The sequence below is a fragment of the Phragmites australis genome, chromosome 19, assembly GCF_958298935.1.
Source record: "Phragmites australis chromosome 19, lpPhrAust1.1, whole genome shotgun sequence".
Taxonomy (NCBI): Eukaryota; Viridiplantae; Streptophyta; class Magnoliopsida; order Poales; family Poaceae; genus Phragmites; species Phragmites australis.
The window spans coordinates 18,471,060-18,495,533 of NC_084939.1; the positions used below are offsets into that span (position 1 = coordinate 18,471,060).

Here is a 24,474-nt window from a genome sequence, read left to right on the forward strand (position 1 = left end):
TTCTAATATCATATAAAAATTTAGCATGACCTTTGCTAATTTTTTTATGTTTCGAAGGCAACAAACAGATAGTAATAGCAATTGAAGCACGAACATATAATTATTGTTTCGAATATATGCGTATATTACATATGCAGCGCCTGAAATTAATAAATATTTATGGAATTATCATGACCTTCGAAAGGAAATCTGCATCACCTTTAGAACCACCAGCTTGGGGGCCGATTACATTCGGCCATATTGTACTCATCGGTGGACATTAGCATTAGCCGTCGTGTCGATAGTAACTCTGCTTTGAACTCAGCCCAAGTTTGTCCTGTCCATGCAGAAGTGGTTGACCATTGTCCTTGCAAAGTGGCATAAAACTCAGGGTCTTGCCACTCATAGACCCAATGAATAGGAGGCTCTGAATGAGCATTGGGGGCAGGATAGTGGTACGGATACGATCCAGAACTACTCTCCATGCCATAGCTGCTGGAATAGCTCGCACTATCCTGTGGTCCATCGTGGCCACCATGTGTTATATGCCTTGGTGAGGATGGAGCACCGTGATCCTAATCTTGCGTGGCATGTGAAAACTGACTCTCACCAGTGAATTGCACAGGAGGAACGACAGATGTTTGGCCTGGATGAGCATCACCGCCCTGACCATCATCATCACCGCTGTCAGTCTTTGAGCTGCTGTCATTCGATTCTTGGTAAGTTGGGCTCTTTGGGTCACTATTCGTGCTCTCATCGCTTTGCACTTGTCTTTTGCCCTTGCTCTTAGTCCTCTTGCTCTTCCTTCTTTGCGTCATTTGCTTCTTCCTCTTTCCCGTGTGTGCGTCACCAACCGTTGTAGCAGCCCATTGTTGCAAGTCAGGTGTGTTCACTGTGTCTGTCACCAGGTGAGTAGGCAAGGGTACGTCGCTATCTGTGTCCTCCTCGTCAAGCTCAGGGGCTGCATTTGATCTCCCGGTCTCCATCCAGTCCCGGAGTGGATTGTTATCCTCATTCAATGTGAGCTCCATAAGCCGCTGAAATGGATCATCATCAAGAGTTGACCTGATACCTGCATCCAAGTTGTTCTGTATTCTCAGGTTGTAGTTGACATACACCAACTTATGGAGCTTCTTGTAGCTTAATCGGTTGCGAAATTTGGTGTGGATGAAAGCAAATGTACTCCAGTTCCTCTCACAACCACTAGATGAGGCACACTGTGACACTAGGCGTCTAGCAAGCATTGATAGTGTAGGTGTAGATGAACCAAACATGGACCACCATTGCGCTGCAAGTAGGTATAGTGATATGAGGCTCAGAAAAGTAAGTATAGTGATATGAGGCTTAGATAGATATGTAAAAATCTTCGTACCCGGATGAGTCCTGCCGTCACAAGCCATCAGTGCAGCTAGAGGACCTGAGAATGAGAGAGACTTTATCCGATACGTTTCAGCCTCAATAAGTGCTTCCGCGGCAGTAGTAACATCAGTCAGCCGCTCAAATGCCTCACGGAGATCTTCGAACAAGGTTGGACCTGTGCCATACGCGTAGTGCGTGCGGGGGTTCAAAGCGGCCGCTGCAAGTTGACGATCAAAACATTAGTACTAAAAGCATTAGAAACACAAGCATTTGAAAAGTGGTAGGAGTGTATTACCGGCATTCATGTATGTCCCATTGGCTAGATCATTCATTCTACGATCGACAATTGCCATGTACTTATCCAAAGAATCCCTATCATTCTTATACAATGATTCATACTCATGCTTCACAATGGTGTATCTCAGGAGCACCTCACTCAATGTTGGCACTTTGTCCTGATCCGCAAAACGGAGGAATGCATACAATGGCTGGACGGAATCAACAACCATTTTTAGATTGTCCCACCATGGTAAGCTGGATAGGCAACTATGTGCATATCTTCCAATATCAGAACTAATGTATCGAGACTGCTGGAGCTCACTAGATGCCATCCATTGCATGAACCTGTCCTTTCGTCGTAGAAAGCTATCAAGAAATAGGTAGTTAGTTCCAAATCTTGTGGCATTCCACCTCACCAACTCTCCACCAATTGCTGCCTTCATCATTTCATGTAGTTTCGAATGATTGTACAGCCATCGTGATATAGCCCTTGCACTTTGGATGACAATGTCGTGTTCTCTAAAATCGCCAACCGACTTCAACATTAAATTTATCGTGTGTGCCACACAAGGCTGCCACGCGATAGCAGGATATTCCCTTCTCAAAACCTGGCATGCCTTCTTATAGTTGGACCCGTTATCAGTCACAATCTGTACAATATTTTCTGGACCTAAATCAGTTACCACTGCTCTTATCTCCTGCAATAAAAAAATGAACCATATAAATATGCAACAATTTAAATACTATGTTACCAACTGAGAAAAATAATATACCTTATTCAAATATTTAGCATCTTGACTGTAGCCGGTCTCATCAACAGACTTGTGAAAAAACATACGACCATTGCAATATATGAGGAAATTAATAATGCTCATGTGTGTCGGTCCCATCCACGAATCGCACATTACAGTAACACCATATTCTGGCCATTCTAGCTTCCACTTGTCAAATATTTTCTTTAAAGCATTTCCGTTCTCGTCCAGATACTTACCATCTATATCCCGCCCTGTTGGAGATGGTACACCCTCGCCTGTTACAGAACAAATGATCATACCTCAAAAAGAAATAAGTATGACAATAATAAATTCATTACACACTAAATCACTCACCCCATTTTTGTGTTTCTTTAACTGCAGTGATAAAGAATGCATCGTCCGCCCTTCTGCCAGGAATGCCTGAAGTGTAAAAAAATTTGGACCATGCCACACCAATAGCTTCCTTCGCTTTCTTTCCCTTGGCACTCCATGACCCGGTGTCAATCCTCGGTTGCACAGGGGCTTTTGCTAAAGCAACATTGTAATCCCGGACACTTGGTGGTGGTTCCCTTGTTGACGATGCTCTTCTAAGCATCCTCTTTAATACAGATCCCCCTCTGTCAGTACCACTACCACCTCCATGCTCGTAGGACTCGCCTGACCTCCTCCTAAACTCTTCCTCATCCCTCGATTGACCTACGGCACGCTGCACCTGTTCCTCTTCCGTGTCCTCATTGTCGCTTGTCAAATCTACTTGAACTCTAGCTGATTCTTGCCTCCGAAGCCTCTCGTCTGCCTTTCCCTTCCTCTTATCTTTTGCCCTATCTAGCTCACGTCTGAAATAATCGCGTACATCTGGAGGCACCCTATCACAGTGTACAACATTTGATCCTCGCCCTGCCAAATGTTCTTTCAATCTTGTGGCACCACCGCCTTTCTTCGACTTATTGCAATAATTACACCTAAAACCCGGAGCCAAATTGTCCCCATGCTGCCATACCACATCTTTATCTGTCATTGACTAGTTTGCAATTTCTCTGTACGAAGAAATAATCTCGAAGGTTAGCCTACTAATACATATGCCAACATGTGTTCAAATCGTTACCCAACTCAATTGAACAAAAATTGTCAATGCTTACCAAACTAATAAACTAATTTGACCGCATATTAGCATCATATACACCTACATAACCGATTATGTACCACATATGTTACCATCATTCACATGTACATGAACAATTCAATGTAATAAGGTCTATAGCTCAACGATTCACCCGAGCTCAACACTGAACAATGCATTTCACATGAAAGAACTACTATACAGTTCACAACCGAAGTAATAATGCATTGCATCGTCAAAATAACATGCTACCGACAGCTACATTGCTAAAATCGAGCTAACTACATCGGTTACCGACCAATAATGAACAAAAATCGAGCCCTTTTTAACGGTTACCGAATGGGGGAAAACGGTTACCGACGTTGCTCCACTCTCCGCGCCCGAGCAGTTGACGATGTCGGTTACCGAATGAAGTCGGTCGGTAACCGAGGTGAAGCGGTCGGTTACCGAACCTTCACCGCCGGAGTCGCTCCTTCTTCCACGGATTCGGTCGCCTGGTCGCCGGAGCCGCTCCAGCAGCTCGTGAACTCGCGATGGGGAAAGTGATTGCAAGCCTGGACGCGCTGACCAACGCCACCTTATCCTTTCGCCGTGGGCCACAAATGGGCCAGAGGATACTGTTCATTCGGCCCAGAACAGAAACGAGCCCATTAGAAATATGCCCGCACTTTGCTCATCAATTTGGATGTCGAAACGATATTTTTTTCAAGTTTCGTTTTCACAGATACTCTTAAAATTACCTCTAGTTTTTTATCAGATTTGTTTTGGAATTTTTTTTTTCAATTTCGGTTTGAATTATTTGAATTCAAATTCGGTAACCGAACGATTTCTGAAATCGAGCCGCAGCGGGAAGGTCGGTAATCGCGCATTTTGGGCGGTTACCGTCGCATTTTTGAACCCTGTCTGCAGAGCAGCCCCACCAAAGATACCTTGTGGCAGTCTAGTCCAGCTAGATTGAATTTTTACTGTTATGCTCATAGAATATCCGGTAGGTTAGAGGGAATTTGGGTAAAGTGTACGGGGGTTTATGAGATATGTGCTATAGAGCCACTCCAAATGTCTTGTTTTTATGTGATGATTAAGAGGAAAGGTTGAGTAAAAAATTGATGTTAATTAAGAAATAAACTTCTAATGTATGCATACGTGTTGTTAGTTTTTAGGACTTCTAAGATGATTTATTGTCTCATAGTTATCTAGGATTGATTAAAAACCTAGTTTCTTCGATAAAAAATAAAATTATTCTCAATTATCTTTAAATTATTTAACACATCATCTTTTTATTTAGATGACACCTCTAATTAATATGTAAGAAATCAATATTGAGAGTGACTTAAATATCTTCAACCCTAAATGTAAAGAGGCAGAAAGAAGACATGCTTGACAACGAAATTAGAAAAAAATATCATTTGATTCATCTTTTTAAAAATCTAAAAACAATGAATTTTAAATATAATTCTCACATGCATCTTGTCGTCTTTGGGATTCGGTCTGATCCCGTAGCCCCCTGATGATTTGTTTGGCTTCGCATCCACAGCACTATATGAATCTCGGTTGGAATTATTTGTGACACGTAATATAGTATAATTATTTTCTGGCCGATGTTGATGATTAGTTAGTTGGAGCCGTGTGGATATATAGTGGATATACGCCACGTACAGGTCGTGGTGCGGCATCTACCCGTAGGTCCGGGGCTCTCTCCCATTGGCCGCGCCTCTGAAGACAGATCGGCGCCACGTCGGCCGGCCGGCAATATCTGGACCCCGTGGCATCTCGTCTCTGGCCGTCTGTGGCAGCATCTCGGACACATACACGTGTCCGGCCTAGCTCCAAGACTGGCAGCCAGGTCAGCGTCGCAGTGAACGGTCAAGCTCCCATGCGGGTAGAAAAACAGTCATCCACGGCTACAGCAACCGGTACTTTTCTCCGGTTTGCTCCCTGTTCTTGTCCCGGGGTCGCTTCTTCGACTAACTTATAGCCTATTTGAAACGCAGAAATTTCGCATAATGCAGCCGACTTTTGCAGAATAGAGAAAAATACGTTCAACTCACACACAAGGAGTCAGTTAGGGAGCTAATCATTTGGTAGGTGCAACTGAAATGCCGCCATTATCGAAAACGGTGCAAATTCGCTAAAACACATACATATAAGCTTCAAAAAAAATTGAAACTTTGCACAGCTCTAGGTGAGATTATGTCCTACACTCATGCAAATTTGCGAGCTCAAATTCAATACAATTTAAAAGATATAAAAAGACAAATTTCATGAGCAATAGCACTACAAGACAAATTTTTGCATGCATGTAGAGCATGACCGTACCTAGAGCTGTGGAAAGTTTCAAAACTTTTGAAAGCTTCTAGGTATTAATTTTTTCAACGAATTTGCACCATTTTCAGTATTTGTGGCATTTGCACCTAATATGCACCACCATTGGGTAGCGGCCAGCCTTTCAGGTCCTAGACGACGTTCTCCTGTGACGCGAAATGGTCGTGCTAGATCGTGCCGTACCGTCATCCGTCCACGGATTGCTGTTAATTAGACGACGGCACAGTCCATACGTGACATGACGAACGAAAGCCACAACTGGTTCGTTCGAAAGAAAACGTGCTGGGGCCGCCATGGCCGTCTTGTTCCATAGCGATTAACACTAATCATCAACCCTTTGCATATATAATTGGGATCACGCATGTACGCGAACGCATCTTCGTTCATTAAGACTACCTAACGAACGCGAGATGGGGACAAATTGAGCTGGGCGAGGTCGGCAAGCAAACCAGCTAGGAAACAAATCCAGAAACGGTAGCATCCGATCCATGATATGTATGATACGATTGAATTCTCGCTATGTATGTAGCTTGCAAGAGTAATTGGCAGCTACCGTTTGGTCGGCATTATTTATTCGGATGATGAGTGCTTCGGAGGTTTACCGGCGAGCTCGAGTGCTTACAAGTGATTAGAACACATGCATGCATGATTACCAAGGGAAGAAGTGAAGTGAATGCTTAGACGTGATGGTTTTTGTAAGCTCATGCAGATGCAGCGCTGACAGCTTAATTAACTACCACATCATTCCTCTGTGTGTGCTCTAGAATGATCGATATGAACGTGATAGAAACCTTGGATCAAAGAAGTTCGTCTCCACACACCTGTGCTACTGTGTATATATTGGTTTATTATTTTATATTGTTTTTAAAATATTTTTTGTATATTGATATAATCCGTGGCGTACCTTGAAAGTATAAGAACCTTCCTTACGTTCTTTGTAATGGTACAAGTACGTCGTGGTGTGCCTGCAAAAATTTATGCACATCGATTACGTTAAATCAAACCGTTGATTTGTTGGCTGTTGTTGTTCGATTATGTTTCGGGATATGCGTATATACTATATAGTATGTGCCCCTCTCGAAGTTCTTAAAAGCTTGCTTTAGATCAAGATGAGGTAAAATTTGATGTGGATTGGCAAATGGATCACTTGCTCCAAATTTTGTTGGTTGAGAATCGTGACCACTGAAATGGCGCATAACAGATAGTGCGTCGCGGTTAAGACTGATTGATGGGAGTGTTTGACCCATCTTTCAAAAGATAATGTGATAAATTGATTTGACGAAGCTCAATGTTGATGATTTAAAGGTTTCGATTAGAATAGATTCAGAACTTTCGCGATCACTACACCACTACTTTGTGGTTATCAACTATGCTAAAACACGGTTGATCTTGCCGAAAGTCTTTTCCTACGAGCAAATTGAGAACACAAGCGAAAACATAGTAGATGCAATCTGAATATTGCTAGTTGCTAATGAAAACCTCAAAGTTAGGGTTATATAAACCGATATACGGCGAAACTGTCTAAAACTGAATAATTTAAGTAAAACTTGAGCCTAAATTACAATGGCTAATGTATATATAGAGGGTGTAAGAAGGTTGTCCTAAGGTTGTACGACCATGGAAAGAGACGTATATAACTTGGACTCTGATCTCAACACGTTTACCAGAACTGACAAGGTCCAAAACAGTGACACATGACCTTATTTCAACGATTCTAACTAATTCCTAACTAATCTAAGGGTGAGATAAGATCCATTGGATATATCTCGTTATAAGTTTTCTAGCAAGTCCAAAAACGTTTTAATTGGACTCTGTATGTGAAAGTTATGACTGTTTTATTGACGTATTGTTATGAGACTTTGAATAAAATTTGAAGTTTAACTAGAGCTCGATTTTGAGTTCGAGTAGACTTAATCATCTAAGAATAGCATCCACATGAGTTTATGATGCTTCTTCCACATTTCTAAGCAGTAAAATATCACAAAACTTTAGTAGTAATCTATAAAAAAGCATAAATAGCTAGGAATAAATTCACCTATTGATTTAATTGCCACACACATACTCTTATAATTAGTTATAATATATCTTAAAAAGTAATATTACACATATCTAAAAGAGTGATATCCTCGTCACTAATGGTTGAAAGAACTTGTAGCTACCTTTCCCAAAGGCCGGTGATCGAGCACCGGTCAAATTTGGAGAATTGATTGGATGCCAACTACATATGGTTAATATTAGTCTTTTCGTGAGACTTTTGGTGGTGAGTTCAAGGACCACAGCATGATCTCTCCTTTTCGACAATAAAATAAAGTCATGATTGATATACGGAAGACTAGATAGAGTGATCTCATCACATCAACGTATCTTTGCAGTGTACTGATTGAATATTTTTGTACGCTGCCTAAATCAGTAGGGGAGCTAGAAAATTCGTGATGAGGGTTCAAACACAAGATGAGAAAGCTTTTGAACTATTTAGTGGTGCAAACGTGGTATGTTAGTGAAGGTGGTATGACCTAGAGATAATTATAAAGATAATTATATCACACGTCTATGTTAATATATTTTTGAATAATATGTTATTCTAAAAATGACTATATTTTACATTGATTGATAAGTATGTGACTTGTTCATGAAACTCTTTGTTTATATTATGATGTTATTCTTAGTCGATTTCTGGTCATATATCATTATGATGATATATAAGACCAGCACATGTATTGATTGATGATCACGGTATAGAGATACCAAGTTAATAATATAGACATATATGTTAGAGAACATGATATTGAATAGACCTACATTGAGATACTGCTGGGATTGTTATTTATGATGTGCCATCAGTTATTATCTCAAATGGTGTACTTACAGGATCTTTAGACCTGAGATCGTCATTGATTCCCAGAATATATAGTGGCATATTTTGAGGCTATCAAACGCTATTCATAACTGGTTAGTCATAAAGATAATTTTTGAGCTCGTCATGAAACATGTCGTGGGGTGTGAGCGATCAAGATAGAATTTTTCCCTCCTTGGTAACAGGAGAGATATCTCTGGTCCTCTCGAGGTAGTTGGAGTGAGAAAGTACATGACCATACCGATATGATTAAAAAGTTAGTCATGATGAATCCATTACTTGATCGAGTGAATGGTCGACCTATCACAAGGGTGGCACGTATCTCGCCTTGAGTTTGACTGGTCTCATAAGGCGAAGGCATCGGTGTATGTGTATATCAAGGTTCAGCCGATATGATCTTTTGTGTATACTCGGGAGTCAATATATCCTACTAGGGACCGCTATTGATTTCGGTTTGAAAAGGGTTTTCGAGTAATAGCCGTTTGTACATAAACCTAATGGGCCACACACTTAAAGGGTTGGAACAAAATATGAGAATTGAATTCGTATATGGATTCTGATTGGATTGTGATCCATGAGATGTTAGAGTCCTAAAAGGCTTCCAACGTGGGAGTCTATTGGCGAGCTCTATATAAGGAGAGGCGTGAGTAGGGCATGCTAAGATTGAGCCACTCTAAAACCCTAGTCATAGCCTTCTATACGATCTCCCGAAACCCTAGCCGCACGTGCGGTGCTACCACATCAGTGCTCGGCGTTTTTGCCCAGTACGTGTGGATACCGTAGAAGCGCTGCTGCTATTACGGTTCTGATCTTCTCGGCAAGTTGATTGCCACGTGTTCAAGATTGGTCACCGATCGTGACGAACTAGTCAACGTACCTGCTCGTCTGATCGCTGAGTATAACACGACCACTCGGATCTGGTCGGATACACGACACGACCACTCAAAATTGGTCGAGGATATGACAGACCTGATCAGTAGCTGGTCGAGGAACTGGTCGACGACCACCTGCTCGGAGTGGTCGGGGAGCATTACCTCCTGCACGGGGCTGGTCGCGGATCTGATCGTGAAGCTGCTTGAGGAGTTTGACGCACATGACGTTGGATTGGTCTACTCTAACTCTTCTTCTGTTGCACTACCCGTCGGGCAGTAACGATCTATGATCTCCTACTAGCATGGTTTCCTGGGTGAATACGGTAGAATTTTTTTGTTTTAGGCTAGCGTAGCCTTCTCGTTACCCAACAATTAGTTTGTATATTAGAGCAAGATACCAATACTAGTGTGAAAGATCAATGATCCTTGCATAGGGTTAGTGTGTTTTGGTGATTAATGTTATCATAGTCAATAAGACTAACTTAGTTTGCGAGTAAGATTTAGTCTCATGGATTCTATATGAATATATAAGGATCTATTGTTTAGACAAGCGATCATGGTGTCGAGAGCATCACTTATGTAGATATATTATTTTCTTTGGCCGTACTAAAAAAAGGGGTTTGTGTTCGGTAGTTTGATCTGGTATCTTTATGTTAGTTACCTAGTAGTAATACACCCTAGGCTTGGCTAGTTGTAATAGATCAGTTGAAGACCCAATACATCAAGGAAGAAGTCATCAAAGCTAGGATAAAGTTTGAGTTGAATTGGAGAAGTCCCTATCAAAATGTAGTCACCGGAATTATCCTATGTGAACACTAAAAGCTTCATCGGATTTTTCAATGAACACCAGAAGGTTACATTGGAACAATTTTACAGAGAGGGATGGAGTGAAGAAGTCACAGACGATACATGCACCGAATGATCCAATGTGCACACCGGATAATCTACAGTGCTTCACCGGATGATCTGATGATTATCGAAAGGTTCACCAGAAGAAGTTTACAAATAAGGTTTGCTCAGCTTAGAGTTGGCGAGATACACTTACCAGATGTTCTGATGTGTGCATCGAAAGATTGAGAAATCATTTGGTGACATGTAGGGCTGGACGAAAAGCTTGCAGCTCGTGAGCTAGCTCAGTTCTTGCCTAGCTCAGCTCTGCTTGTTCTAGTTTTAGTGAGCCAAGCTGGTTTCGTAGCTCGTTTAGTTAACAAGCCAGCTTGAGCTAGCTCTTGAGCTGCTCGTGGGCCAGATGAGCCAGGGAGGCCCAAGTCTCCCCAACCGCCCAAGCTAGCGATCCAAATGAGACAAACTCATCTCGACTCCTTTACATGGTCCAAATCTAGCGGCATTGTGTACTTGACTACTCATCTCACTCGTCTTCTTTGCCACTGGCCGTCACCACTCGTCTTCCTCGCGTTGTATAGCCCGTTCCATTGAACTTGTGCTATTATTGTTATGATTTATGAAGTTGATTCATTAGAAGGTGGTGATGGATTTCATCATAATAGTATCACCAGTTCCTTTTTTGTGTTGATTATTTCTGTTAGTAGCACAACTATATCTGGATGGTCACATCACAAAAGCTTGTTATTGGTAGAGGCTGATTTCCATGTAGGAAAACTTTATTAGTTTTATTTAAACCGGTTGCAATTGCAAGTCCAAAAAGCTTATGTGTGATTTGGCTATTTCCATCATACTCTCGCCTAGTTGCACTCCAAGAAAAGATGGCCATAGACCACAGAATTGATTTCTTTTGTATAGCTCATTTCTTGTAGCTCATACTCATATACTATTTGCTCAAACATTGTTATACACTTGTACTACTCAAAGTTATTACCTGGCTCGCGAGCCAAACGAGCTAGCTTGAGTTGCAAACGAGCCAAGCTGAGCTGACTTTTCTACTCGTTTTGTTAATGAGTCGAGTCGAGCTAGCTCATTATCTAAATGAGCTAGAACGAGCCAAGCCGAGCTAGCTCGTTATCCAGCCCTAGTGATATGGCAGTGGATCCCAATGGCTAGTTTCTATTGCACTCACCAGATGTTCCGGTGCAAAGGAAAATATGCTCACCAGATCATTCGGTGTTTACAGTTTTCTAGGCCCAAGATGCAACGACTAGTTTTGAGATTTTGAGCTATAAATAAACCCTTCCCCCCAACTCGGCCATTTGAGTGTGCTATAGCTCAGAAGCATACACATATACTTGAGAGAAGTTCTGTCAAGATTGGTCTAAGGAACTGACCAATATCATCTATGTGCTGAGTTCAGGAATTAATCCCCAACATATAGTAACTCATTAATGATAATCATTACAATATCCAACTTAATTGTATTTTAATTGTCTTCCAAAAGTAACCTTCGAGGTCCAAGATCTAAATAAAACTACAGCAGAACTACGTAGACTTTATCCTTCATGACGATTCCACAAGAAAACCGACATAGAAAATATCTTAGAACGATCCATCTTTTGTGAACTCTCCAACGTCTTGTCCAACTGAGTTTGTTTAGTGATAACAAGAGTAAGCACTTGTCGTACTAAGTAAGTTGTGAGGAAAAAAATATGCATATGAAGGCATGAACAATAATATGGCAATATTAGCTCTTTTGCACAAACAATATTTACTTGTAAAATAGTTAAAAAGCTAGTAATTAGTTAAATAAAATAACAGTGAACAATTAACCACCTCAAGATCTCAACCATCTTTGCTTAACCAACCTTCCAATACCTCAACCATGGTTCTCACCATTAAGGTTGACCATTAGCAACAGCTCAATCAAGTTTCCGCCAACGTGATTGACCAAATAGTCAAGTTCTAATCATGTGGGGGTTTCTTTTCACTTATGACTGTGAGCACAACTGATTAAACAGTTTAACACTCTGCAAAGGTTATATATTTTATCTACAAGTTATGGTTACCTATTTTTCTTGCTTGCCAACACTTACACATTTCTAAGATGTGCAACTAGGAAATCATTACAAAGCACTTCTCAACACATGCATGTTCACTAAGGTTTCACTAGTGCGGGGAGTACACCCTCCAAAATGGCAACCTCCTTTTGCGCCACATAATTCTAGGAAGTGCACTATATTGAAAAAATAGCTAATTAATCGGCAATGTCCATCTCATACCAGGCTTGTGGTTGTACTGCTAACACGGAATGATCGCTTCACAAACCGATCCTTAGATTTGAGTAAGACTACCACAAAATCCAACCGTACAACATAATGAGGACATCACTCCTTTGGATACAAGTAACACTGCTAATCTCAAATCGTACAAGGCCACTTAAAAGAGCATGTGCACGACAATTAAACCACTAGGTGAACTTATTCCTCGCTGTTCATACTTTCTTGGATGGATTACTACTAAATTCTTGTGATGTTTTAATGCTTATGAATATGATATAACCATCACAAGCTCATCTGGACGTCATCACTCGAAGGACATCATCACTTGAAGGCCAAGTCGAGCTCAAGTTAGATTCCAAATTCGGTTTGAAGTCTTAGGACAGCACATCAATAAATTTGGTTCATGGGTATGTATGAGAAAGTCTTAGTCCTAGTGATATTCTGTTCTTTTGGTTCCAAAAAAAGACGGTAGTTGACACATGTGTGTTGATTGTAGAGCCATCAATAATATTACCGTAAGATACCGTCATCGTATCCCTAGGCTAGATGATATGCTTGATGAGTTGAGTGGTTCTATAATTTCCACTAAAATTGACTTGCGAAGTGGATACCACTAGATTATAATGAAACTCGAAGATGAATGGAAAACTGCATTTAAAACTAAATTTGGCTTGTATGAGTGGTTAGTAATGTCTTTTGGGTTAACTAACACCTAGTACTTTCATGCGATTGATGAATGTAGTTTTACGTGCTTTTATTGAAAGATTTATGGTGGTATATTTGATGATATCTTAATTTATAGTAAGTCAAATGAACTACATTTTGATCATCGACGTGTTGTTTTTAATTTTTTGAGAGATGCATGTTTGTTTGATAACCTCGAAAAGTGCACATTTTGCACGAATCGAGTCTCTTTTCTTGGTTATGTTGTCACTATATAGAGAATAGAGATGGATGAAGCAAAAATTGAAGCTATAAAGAGCTGGCTAACCCCTGAGACTATCACATAAGTGAGAAGCTTTGATGGTCTTATGGGTTTCTATCAGCGTTTTGTGAGGGATTTTAGCACCATTGCTGCTCCATTGAATGAGTTGACAAAGAAAGGAGTGGTTTTCAAATGAGGGCCCTCATAAGAAAAAGCATTTAATTTGTTGAAAGAAAAGCTTAACCATGCCCCAATGCTCCAACTCCTAGATTTTAGTAAAACTTTTGAGCTAGAATGTGATGCTAGCGGGATTAGAATTAGAGGTGTGCTAATTCAAGAAGGTAAACATGTTGCTTATTTCTGTGAGAAATTAGGTAGGCTAAGTTTGAACTATTGTACCTATGATAAAGAATTGTATGTTTTAGTTCGTATGCTTGAAACTTGACAACAATATCTATAGCCCAAAGAATTTGTTATGCATTCTAATTATGAATCATTGAAATATATTAGGAGTCAATTTAAACTGAATAAATGACATGCTAAATAGGTAGAAGTTATTGAGTTGTTTCCACATGTCATAAAGCATAAGAAAGGTAAGGACAATGTGATTGTTAATATGCTTTCTAGAAGAGTTTGAGGATGTGGGAAGAGTATTTACCACATATTAAATTTGTTTACAACAGGTTGATACACTCCACCACCAAGGTATGTCCGTTTCATGTAGTATATGAATTTAATCCCCGTGCTCTTATTGATTTACAATCTTTTCCTACTTCTGGAAGACTTAATTTAAATGCTAATAAAAGTACTAAACTTATTCTTAAGGTGCACGAAACAACTAAAAAGAATATAGAGAATATGACCATAAAGTATAGGGTTGATGGAAGTAAAGGTAGGAAAGAAATAAAATTAAACCAGGTGATTTAGTTTGGTTGCATTTGAGAAAGGATAGGTTTCCAGAATTAACAAAATCAAAGTTGATGTCTAGAGCTGATGGACCTTTTGAGATAAATGAAAAAGTAAATGACAATGCATACAAGTTGGATCTACCTGTAGATTTACATTTAACATTTCAGATTTCAAGCCATACATGGAAGAAGAAGATAAGCTTGAGTCGAGGATGACTCCAATTCTAGATGGAGGTATGATGAGGACATCACTCCTTCATATACCAGCAACAATGCTAGTAATCCTCAAATCGTACAAGGGCCAATTACAAGAGCACGTGTATAATAATTAAACCACCAGGTGAACTCGTTCCTCGCTGTTAATGCTTTCTTGGATGGATTACTACTAAATTCTTATGATGTTTTAATACTTAAGAATATGGGAGAAGCATCACAAGCTCACCTGAACATCATCACTCGAAGGACATCTTCACTCGAAGGCCAAGTAGAGCTCAAGTCGGATTCAAATTTGGTTCGTAGTCTCAGAACAGCACGTCAATAAAACGGTCATAACTCTCGCATACGAAATCCGATTGAGGCGATCTTGGACTTACTGGAAAGCTTATGATGAGCCCTTTCTAATGGATCTTGTCTCAACCAAATATTCCTTATAAATTAGTCAAAGTCGATGAAATATGGTGTGATCATATTAGGATCAGAGTCCAGGTTGTGTACACCTCTACCCATGGCTACACAATCCTAGGTCGACCTCCTCACATTCTCCTATATATATATACAATAGCTATTGTAGTTTAGGCTCAGGTTTTGCTTAAATTATTCTATTTTAGATAGTTTCACCATATATCAGTTTGTAGAACCTCAACTCGAGTACTTCATTGGTAATCAGTAATATTCAGATTGCACCTACTTGTTCTTATTTGTGCTCTTGAATATCTTGTAGGAAAGGCCTTCTTGGTAAGGTCAACCGTGTCTTGTCACGGTTGATAACCATAAAGTAGTTGTGTAGTGGTTGCGAGGGTTCTCGATCTGTTTAGGTCGGAGCCTTTGGATCATCAACGTTGAAGCTCCACCAAATCAACTTATCATATCACCTTTCGGAAGATCGGGCATGCCCTCATCACAACATGTACCGGTCTCATCCAAACCACTTTCTCAAATCCTAATTTCATGCTGCTACAAAATTTGTGTCATCATCTTTTATCATAGTTGCATAGGATCGATCATTATCATATTCGGTTTAGCAATTATCATTATCACCATCCCAAAGTAATGCTAAGCATGATCTACCCTTCCATAACCAAAACCATAACTATGGTGACAAGGGTGTTAAAGAAAACTAGTGTAAAGCCTCACTTGGGATTCCTAACAGTATGATTAGCATGCATGTTTGTAAAACAATTTTTTTTTAAATATGGGATCAATATGGTCAAGAATACAACTTGCCTTCATAATACTCAGTTGGGTCTTCAAATTCTTGATCCCAATGTCCTTCTAGCTCCTCTGGAATATTGGCGTCTACTTACGAACATAAGTAAAAAGACAACAAATAAACACCAAGAACCAAATAGCCCACAACAATAACATCAATAAATATATTGGTTTTTTTAGAAATTTTAGAGAAAGTTATGGCTTTTGGAAGATTGAAATAGGATGAAAAGATTAACCAAGGTGAAACTATGTTATTCAGAATTTTTCTAGAATTTTTTGAGGCAATCTATGATTTTCTAAGATTTTTGATGAATTTTTAAGAATTTATTAGCATTTATTAGAATTATTCAATCCTATAAAAGCATTAAATAGAATTAATAAAAATTATTAAAACTATAATTAAATTTTATCCTATGATTTAGAATTATTTTTGTACTAAAAATTATGTTTATTGCATCATAAATCCTATTTATGACATCAGTAGAAAGATTAAAAGAAAAAGAAACATATTTTGCCCACTAGGCCAACTCGTGGCGAATGACTGGTCAACACCGCAGCAGAGGGTGTTGACATGGTGCTGAGTGACTAGTAATGGGGCAGACTGATGAGGGATGGCTGACTAGGTAGTGGTTTGAATGACATATGGAATTAGCGCACCGCAGCCTAGCCTACAGTGTCCTAATCTGATAGCGGTCCGAGAGTGCGCGGTCATGCGCATGATCGGAGGGAGAGAGCGGGCCAGAGGGGAAGCAAGCCATTGGCCAAAATAGATCAGAATGGAGAGAGGGAGGGAAAGGGTTGGCTGGGCTGGAGTGAGGGAAGTCGGCCCAAGGTGAGTTCTCCCGTTTTCTTTTCTGTTTTCGTTTACTAGTACTTGTATTTCTTCATATATATACATACTTGTATATATATGTATACAGACAATATATATATATATATATATATATATATGATTTAAATAACATTATAGCTAAGCAATATATATACAAACAATATATATATATATATAAATATATACAAACAATTCAACCAATACAAACATGGCAACGAAAACTAACCCTTTTATATTTATCCATCTTTGCACATATATACCATTAAGGGTTTTAATTATTCTATTCATTCATTTTTCTTTTGTATAAAAAATATTTATGATGAATTTAGGCTGTTACAAGTTAGGCCACCAAAGTTGAACACATTGAAGAGCAAGACAATTAGCATAGTATTAAGGACTTGATTAGTGTTAGTTTAAACCTAATGTGTATCTAGCTAGGTGATTAGCCTATGTTTGGCCCAAAGTGAGTGATGTACACTTGGTGCTTGTCAACACCTATATGACTTGGTGGCGTTCGTGTCTTGTGAAACCGTCCAAGAAGGTTCTAGAGCAACCGTAAGCTTTGTAAATGGGAGGAGTGGCCCGTACCGGAGTGAAGAAGTACTAACATAGTAAAGACGGTGGTGAGCATTCAGGACAAGCCTAGTAGGAAACCCATTTATGAGTAGGGAGCTCTAACTGCTATCCACTGAGTTATATCCAACTATGGAGCTTGGCCCTTGCGAGGGGCTCAAATGTGGACTAGGGGTGTGACGATGAATACTAGATAGTTACCATATTCGAGCACCCTAGGGTTTCCCGCAATTCTTGACCTATATCTATATCTCTAGGAAGGGGATCCCTAGATGAAAGAAAATTACCTGTAGATACCCAGGGCATCCTATAAATAGGAAGGTTTATCTCTAAGAATAGGAAGGAAGACTCCAGAAGACGTACGGCATACAAATCTAGGGGGCCCTGTAGTGGACAAGTCGAACAAGATCCAATAAAAGTCAAAGAAGTCACTCAAACCTTTCGACAAACTAGAAGACACTCGAAGTCGAGAAAGGAAGCCATCGACTAGGTTTAGATTCATCTAGGCTAGCCATATACCCAACTTGTAACAGGATCAGATCAATACAAGATCAATATAACTTAGGGTTATTATCCCCAAGGAGACCCAAACCTATATAAAAACCCTCGTGTGTTCTCCTATAATTCGTCTACTCAAAGCATCTCCTATCTCTTCAACAAGTTCGTTAGATCAGTAGTTCACCAATCGTCGACAAGGTGGATAGGAATCCACTGATACCATAGAAAAAAGTCATCATACCGAGTGTTTGCATTCTCTTTACCATTTACATTTTGCACTTATTTCTTCCAATTACTGTTCCATATTTACTTTTCTGTATTCCACTTACTCAAGGCATCCTCCATCTATTCTATAAGTTCGTAAGATTGGCGGTTCACCAATCGTCAATAGTTGGCGCCATATGTAGGGATCATGACAACAGGCATTGAAGAATCTACAAGAACATGCTATCTGCGTCACCCAAGCCTTCGCTGAGAACCAATTTTTTGGATGAGGAGTTCTACGGTAACTTTACCCCTCTTCCAGGCGAGTCAGTGATCGATCGGGTGCATTTCGATGATAAAATTTCTGGTGATGATTCAAGCAATGAGGTAAGTTGATTTATGGATCAATGCACCAAAGATTACGATATCGAGTTTGAACCACTCGGCTACCAAGAAAACTGTGAATGTCTAATTCACAGCAAGTCGGGATCAATCACTGCAGCTTCTGAAACCATGGATTGTCAAGACATCAACCCAAAGCAATCCGATGAAACATCCATGATGGATCTAGACAGTTCCTCCAGTGGAGGTTACCCCGAGAAGTTTTTGCTATTGGAGACGGGGGTGATAGTCTGGGTAATTATGACAACGACACTACAAATGGACAGGGCCCTTTGGCTTGGGGTGTGGGCAATGGTTAGCAGTAGATGAGCACACCTCCCTAGATCCTTAACAGAGTACTGGTCTTACCATCTCCCAACCATTAGTATGGAACTAAATGCTTTAGATCTGCAACCACTAAGAGGATCCTTCTTCTAAAAGAGGTTCTCATGCGCCCTTCAATCACAGATCTGGTGACCTTAGCCTGTAAGGATTGGATGAACTCGGCGATCAACTTAACAAAAGAGGTCATCATCCAGGCCAAGAACTCTCATCTAGCCCTAACTAGAAACAGTGCTAATCGGGGTAGACCATGCAATCCCCCATCACAAGATATATCATACTCGGGAGGTGCAAGACTTGGAACAGAGCTTCCTGGAATGACAATCGAGGCCAATCAAAGATCATCTGATCAGTGACTTGCACGAGGTCATCGATGATCGGCGAAGGCACCCGAGGGCCTCTGAGGGGGCTTCATCTACCCCTCAGTGATCTAATCAGGGGATATCCCGACATCGATCAAATCGGAATCCATCTCCGATATCTGTGGGAAAAACTTTCAAGGCTGTTGGAACCAAGCATGGTGCCATCAACGCATATTTGGCTTTCTCTTCAGATCTACGTAATGTAACTTCGCCCTCAAGGTTCCACCTTGAGACAATCGAGAAATACAATGGAAGTACAAACCCCCGTTGAGTTTCTTTAGATCTATACCATGGCCATCCAAGTGGTTGATGTGGATAAGAAGGTAATGGAGAATTACCACCCTACCGCCCTTGAAGGGGCAGCCAAGACATGGTTGACTAATCTATAGCCGGGAATAATCTACTGGTGGGAGCAGCTTTGTGATGCATTTTGAGCCAATAGTACATATGTTTGTCCCGGCTTGAAAAACAATCTATACCATTGTGAGCAGATGGGAAATGAAACCTTGCGTGAGTTCGTACACCGCTTCAGCAATATCTGGAACAACATCCCTAAGGTCAGCAATTATGACATCATACAAGCATTCACCCGGGGGGTCAAGAGCCGGAGATGCGTTGAAGACATCGCCATCCAGGAGCCTAAGATGGTCAAGGAGATCATGAAGATCATTGATGAGTCTGCTAAGTCTAAGGATATGCTTCTCTTTGTCAAGGAGAAGATTAGGGCATCAAGCGCCTGCAACCTAGGCTCGAGGGCGATAGGGCAAAGGACAAGCGCAAGAAGAACTTTAAGGGAGGTAAGAGCAAGAAAATAATTATGAAGAAGTTTTTGTAGATCTTCCTAACACCCATCTCGACAAGCGTCATGTTTCTTCCCAGGGCAAGAGCTCTACACCAGGTTCTAGCAAACGTGACGGTAAGCCTTGGTGCAACCTTCACCAGACCGACAACCACAACCTCAACAAGTGCCACTTTGGAAGAAGATGGTAAAAGCGGAGGCCGAGAAAGCGGCAAAAAGCTCCAGTGGCAGTGAGGACAACATGGATCCAATCTCTTTTCAGCTAGACTAAAGGACGACTGACCACATGTTTCGTGGTTCTGCATGCTACGAGTCCAAAAAATAGTAAAAGATGGTGGCATGGGAAGTATTAGCTACCATCCCTAAGGGTTGTCAGGCTGTTAAGTGGTCAAACATTGTGATCTCCTTGGGCCAAGTAGATTGCCCTGATAACTTCATACGGCTAGACCACTACCCAATAGTAATTGAGCCTACAATAAAAAACTGCAGTGTTACCCAAGTTCTTGTCAATGGATGGAGTTCTATGAACATCATCTTCGCTAACACACTCAAAGGGATGCAGATCTCCCAGTCTGCTATTAAGCTGGTTACTCAAAATTCCACGGTATAGTACCAAGATCTTCGGCCACCCCCATTGGCCAAATATCGCTCTCCATCACCTTCAGGAAATATGACAACTTCCAGACAGAAAAGACTATTCAACATGGTCAACTTCGAGATGGCATACAATGTCATCTTGGGAAGACCTACTCTTTCCAAATTTATGGCAGACATGCATTATGCTTATCAGTGCATGAAGATCACAAGACCCGAGGGAGTCATCATTGTACGGTGCCGTCCCAAGGCAGGTCTCTGTTGCTACAAGTGGAGTCTTGACATGGCAATTCAACACCAACCAAGCAAAGAACCCAAGAGCTCAAGCACCATAGTGGATAAGAAGCCTCAGTCATGATCGTGATCACAGTGCATTGAGATGCAAACCTAGAAACCTGGGCGCTTGACTCCACGACTAGTTCAGAGCACAAGAAACAACACCTACATTACCCCTAAAGTAATAAGGATTACTACGTATCAACTTAATTTAGTCTGTGTCATTTAGGTTTAAGGTTATATGTGTACATAGCTCATTGGTCGTAAATAAATTATGTAAGTCCAAAGTGTAAGTGCTAAGAGTACCTTTTTATAATAATAAAGATCATATTGCCTAAGAAATTGATTGAATTATTTTCCTACCTTACTCGTCTTTCTACGCATCATCACGCCCGACAAGCAGGATAAGTCGCTTCTTGGGTCCCTCATACCCAACATGCACTCAGGGCGACGAAAAGTTTTTCTCAACTCAAAGGCAATATGAGTTATCTTTGCGTTATTATGTTTCTTCTATTTAGACTGCCTACCTAGAATCCTTCATCTTTGTGTTATTATGTTTCTTCTATTTAGACTGCCTACCTAGAATCCTTCTTTCCGAGTAGACAGCCGGGGGCTTAATAAGTACTAGGCATTGAAAACCAAAAATAACATATTGTGGTACCTTCTAAAAGTAGATTCGAACAAGAAGAGAAGGATCATTGCGTTGCAAACTCGGAGTTGAGAAAATACTCCTTATCGTGTTCCACGAGTGATTGGTGGCTATGACACCTCCCACTCAAGCGGACTGAAGGCTGGTCATAATAAACACTCTGACTAGTGATCAACACTTCCGAACTAATCAAAGGAAATAGTCAATAAAAAGACCATGATATGATGTCTAAAGATTCCAGCACCAAGTACTCTCATCAAGTGTAAAAAGCGTTCAAGTTTCCAACCAAGCTAACAAGAGCTGCCCGGTATTTCAACAGACCATAGGTAAAGAAAAAGAAAAAATACTATGGCGAGGGTACGACCCAGAAGTCCATCTCATCCATGAAGGCTTTGGCTACTCCCGTCACCTCTTTCACCTTCTGCGCCAAGCCCTCTTGGAGAACATCAGCATTGGTCTTCGGGTAGTGGGCCTTCAGGATAGCCAAAGCAAAGGCCATCGCTTGCCCTACACTCTACCAAGACTGGCTCGAAACATGCTCAACCACCTTCCCTCAGAGTCCACCTAACACCTTAGCAAGTTTGGTCTCCCAGGTGGCCAGCCTAGCGATGTCATCACCACTGTTAGCTTCGACTTGGATCCCAACCCCGGTTAGCGCCTCCTGGAGAACGTTCAGGGCCATGATGAGTTGTTGGTGGGTGGCCAACACCTTGGCCTCCTTTTGAGTCATGGCTTCTTGGGCACCGAAGAGCTCTGCAGTTCATCATGTAAGAATGGCATGGTGAAAAGATGAAAAATTAGAAATACCAAGAGACATGCCCTTGCTCCGGCCTTCCAGTTTAGCAACCACTTTTTCCTTCCCTGTGTTCGCTTGGAAGTGTTGCTAGCACAGCACATTGGCACCTTCAAGGGTGGTCACTTTCCAGGCCACGTCTTGGATTCTCTTTAGCCGCACCGCTTACAGTTGCAAGGTTTCAGGTTAGTACCTGTCAGTTCGTCGACTAAATAGTTATTTTGCAGGAAAACTCTTATCGTATAGAAAGATGAGAAGACATTTTCCGAATCATGACCAGGAGGACTTTCAACGATCTCCCTCCAGGTCAGATTTCAAGGTAGCCCATGCACCAAGTTCACAAGAGGAGACTCGGGAATCGAGAGATCATCTTCTAGGTCACGACCGATGTTGGGGGCTTGCTAAGCATCCCTGCATCTCCTCCAGAGGAGGTCATGACCAGGGCTTGAGAAGGTTGGGGCTTAGGAACCATTGGTGGCGCTCCGAGAAGCCTGCAAATGGGAAAATTCGAATAGAGAACTCCTGTTAACATAGGAAAGAGGTATGTAGTGCTTACGCATCCCTGGACCATTTCTTGGCTAGGGAGGGCTTCACCGGGGAGCCTTCTCCAGTTCCTGATTTTATCGGGGCTAAGGGTTCATAGCTTGATGAACCTGAGGGGGCAATAGCTCCCGCACTCCTAGTCGAAGGCTAAAAACATTCCCAAAGTCAATAATAAGTCGACTGCAAAGACTTTGGGTAAAAGTTTAACTTACCAGAGTCGGGGATACCTCTCTGTGTGGTCACAACAGTAAAGGATGGGGCCCACGATGATTTGTCGCCACTACCGCTCCCGCTTGGGACCACACTAGCCGTGATGAAAACATCATTTGGGTTGACGACTGGCCCCCCGCATTCACAGCCTCTGAATCAGGCCCTCAATGCCCAGGAAGCTACCCCAAGGCCACGATAGCCATGAGAACAGTTATGACTACTCGAAAAGAAAATAGAGTTTAAAAATGAGAAAGTCTGTGAGACTTACCGACATAATCCTTCTCTAGCATCGGGATCCATCTCCACGATGGGACCAGGACTCTCGAGCAGTTGGATGAGGGGATTACGTTGAAAAGAGGCCTAGTTTTCTTGTCGGCCACCTCCAGTGAGAGCACTGCGAAAAGCTATAAGCAAAGCATGAGGATTAAGCCAACAATTTCCTCAAAAACACCTACTCAAAGTTGGTAGGTACCTATCTAACTTTATTGAGCCGGATCCATCCCTGTTGGAAATTGCCAGGCATCGGTAATCCTCGACTTCAGAGGACTCAAGTGACGCTTGATGAAATCCCTGGCAACATCATACACCATCAGCTTCCTCTCCTTCAGATGTCAGATCTCTTCGATGAAGCTCCGACAGAGTGAAGTCGTCGACGGCTCTTATGTCTAGGTAGGCCTCGACAATGGTGCAAGAGCCCTGTAAGGGAGCCCTGGAGAACTGGGTTGGTAGTAGAACCACTTTTTATGCCACCCTGACTAGGAGCACTTGACGGTGAAATCAATGTACTCTGCTGACCTGCTCTCCATTGGAAGGAGGGAAGTGGAACCCATAGCGGAAGAAGTAGAGAAACACTACCGTCCAGGCGATCTCTGGGCTCGGAATCATCTGCCCTACTGTAGGGATCGGTGATGTTCGAAGAGGGGGTGAATTAAGACACTTAAAAACTAAACCAGCTCCAAAAAATACACAAGATAAACCTATATCAATTTCTTTTTAAATGTGCTCTAGGTTTATCTAGTGCGACTACTCTACCGTTCACAAGAGATTGCAACCTATCTAGGAAGGTAAATAAGGTAGAGAGAGCAAACTCGGTACAAGAGATTTTTATTCCATGGTATCGATGGCATGAATGTCACCCCTAGTCCATGTTGGAGCTCCACAAAGGATATGCTCCCAGTCGATACCCGGTCACGGCCCTTGAGCCACTAAGGCCTCAAGCCGGATGAGCCACCAAGTCACCAAGGCAAGGCCTCACCACAAACCTCTTTTCTGATCGCTTGCCGCCATGATCACTTCGGATCTTGAGCCACCAAGGTAAAGGTCTCAGCGTCCCCGTACACATGTCTTGTCACTACTCCATACTAAGTCAGAGGGTCAACAAGGTGTCGGCGAGTCACCAAGACTCTAAGGCACCGGCGTACCTCTTGGTACATAGCTAGGATCACTACTTAATCCCCTCTTAATACCGCAGCACATACAACTCTCTCTA

General features: G+C 41.5%; 1 protein-coding gene across 1 annotated transcript in view; it reads right to left on the minus strand.

The window, feature by feature from the left end:
* Positions 1-23,870, minus strand: part of LOC133900228 (uncharacterized) — a 31,593-nt gene extending 7,723 nt beyond the window's left edge. The window contains exons 1-7 of the mRNA XM_062341344.1: positions 23,781-23,870; positions 23,571-23,681; positions 23,254-23,389; positions 2,727-2,792; positions 2,526-2,647; positions 1,634-2,315; positions 1,426-1,555 (exon numbers count right to left, since the gene is read on the minus strand). Coding sequence (XP_062197328.1) covers positions 1,426-1,555; positions 1,634-2,315; positions 2,526-2,647; positions 2,727-2,792; positions 23,254-23,389; positions 23,571-23,681; positions 23,781-23,870 — 1,337 coding nt within the window. The remainder of the gene's footprint in view (positions 1-1,425; positions 1,556-1,633; positions 2,316-2,525; positions 2,648-2,726; positions 2,793-23,253; positions 23,390-23,570; positions 23,682-23,780) is intronic.
* Between the last annotated feature and the right edge of the window lie 604 nt (positions 23,871-24,474).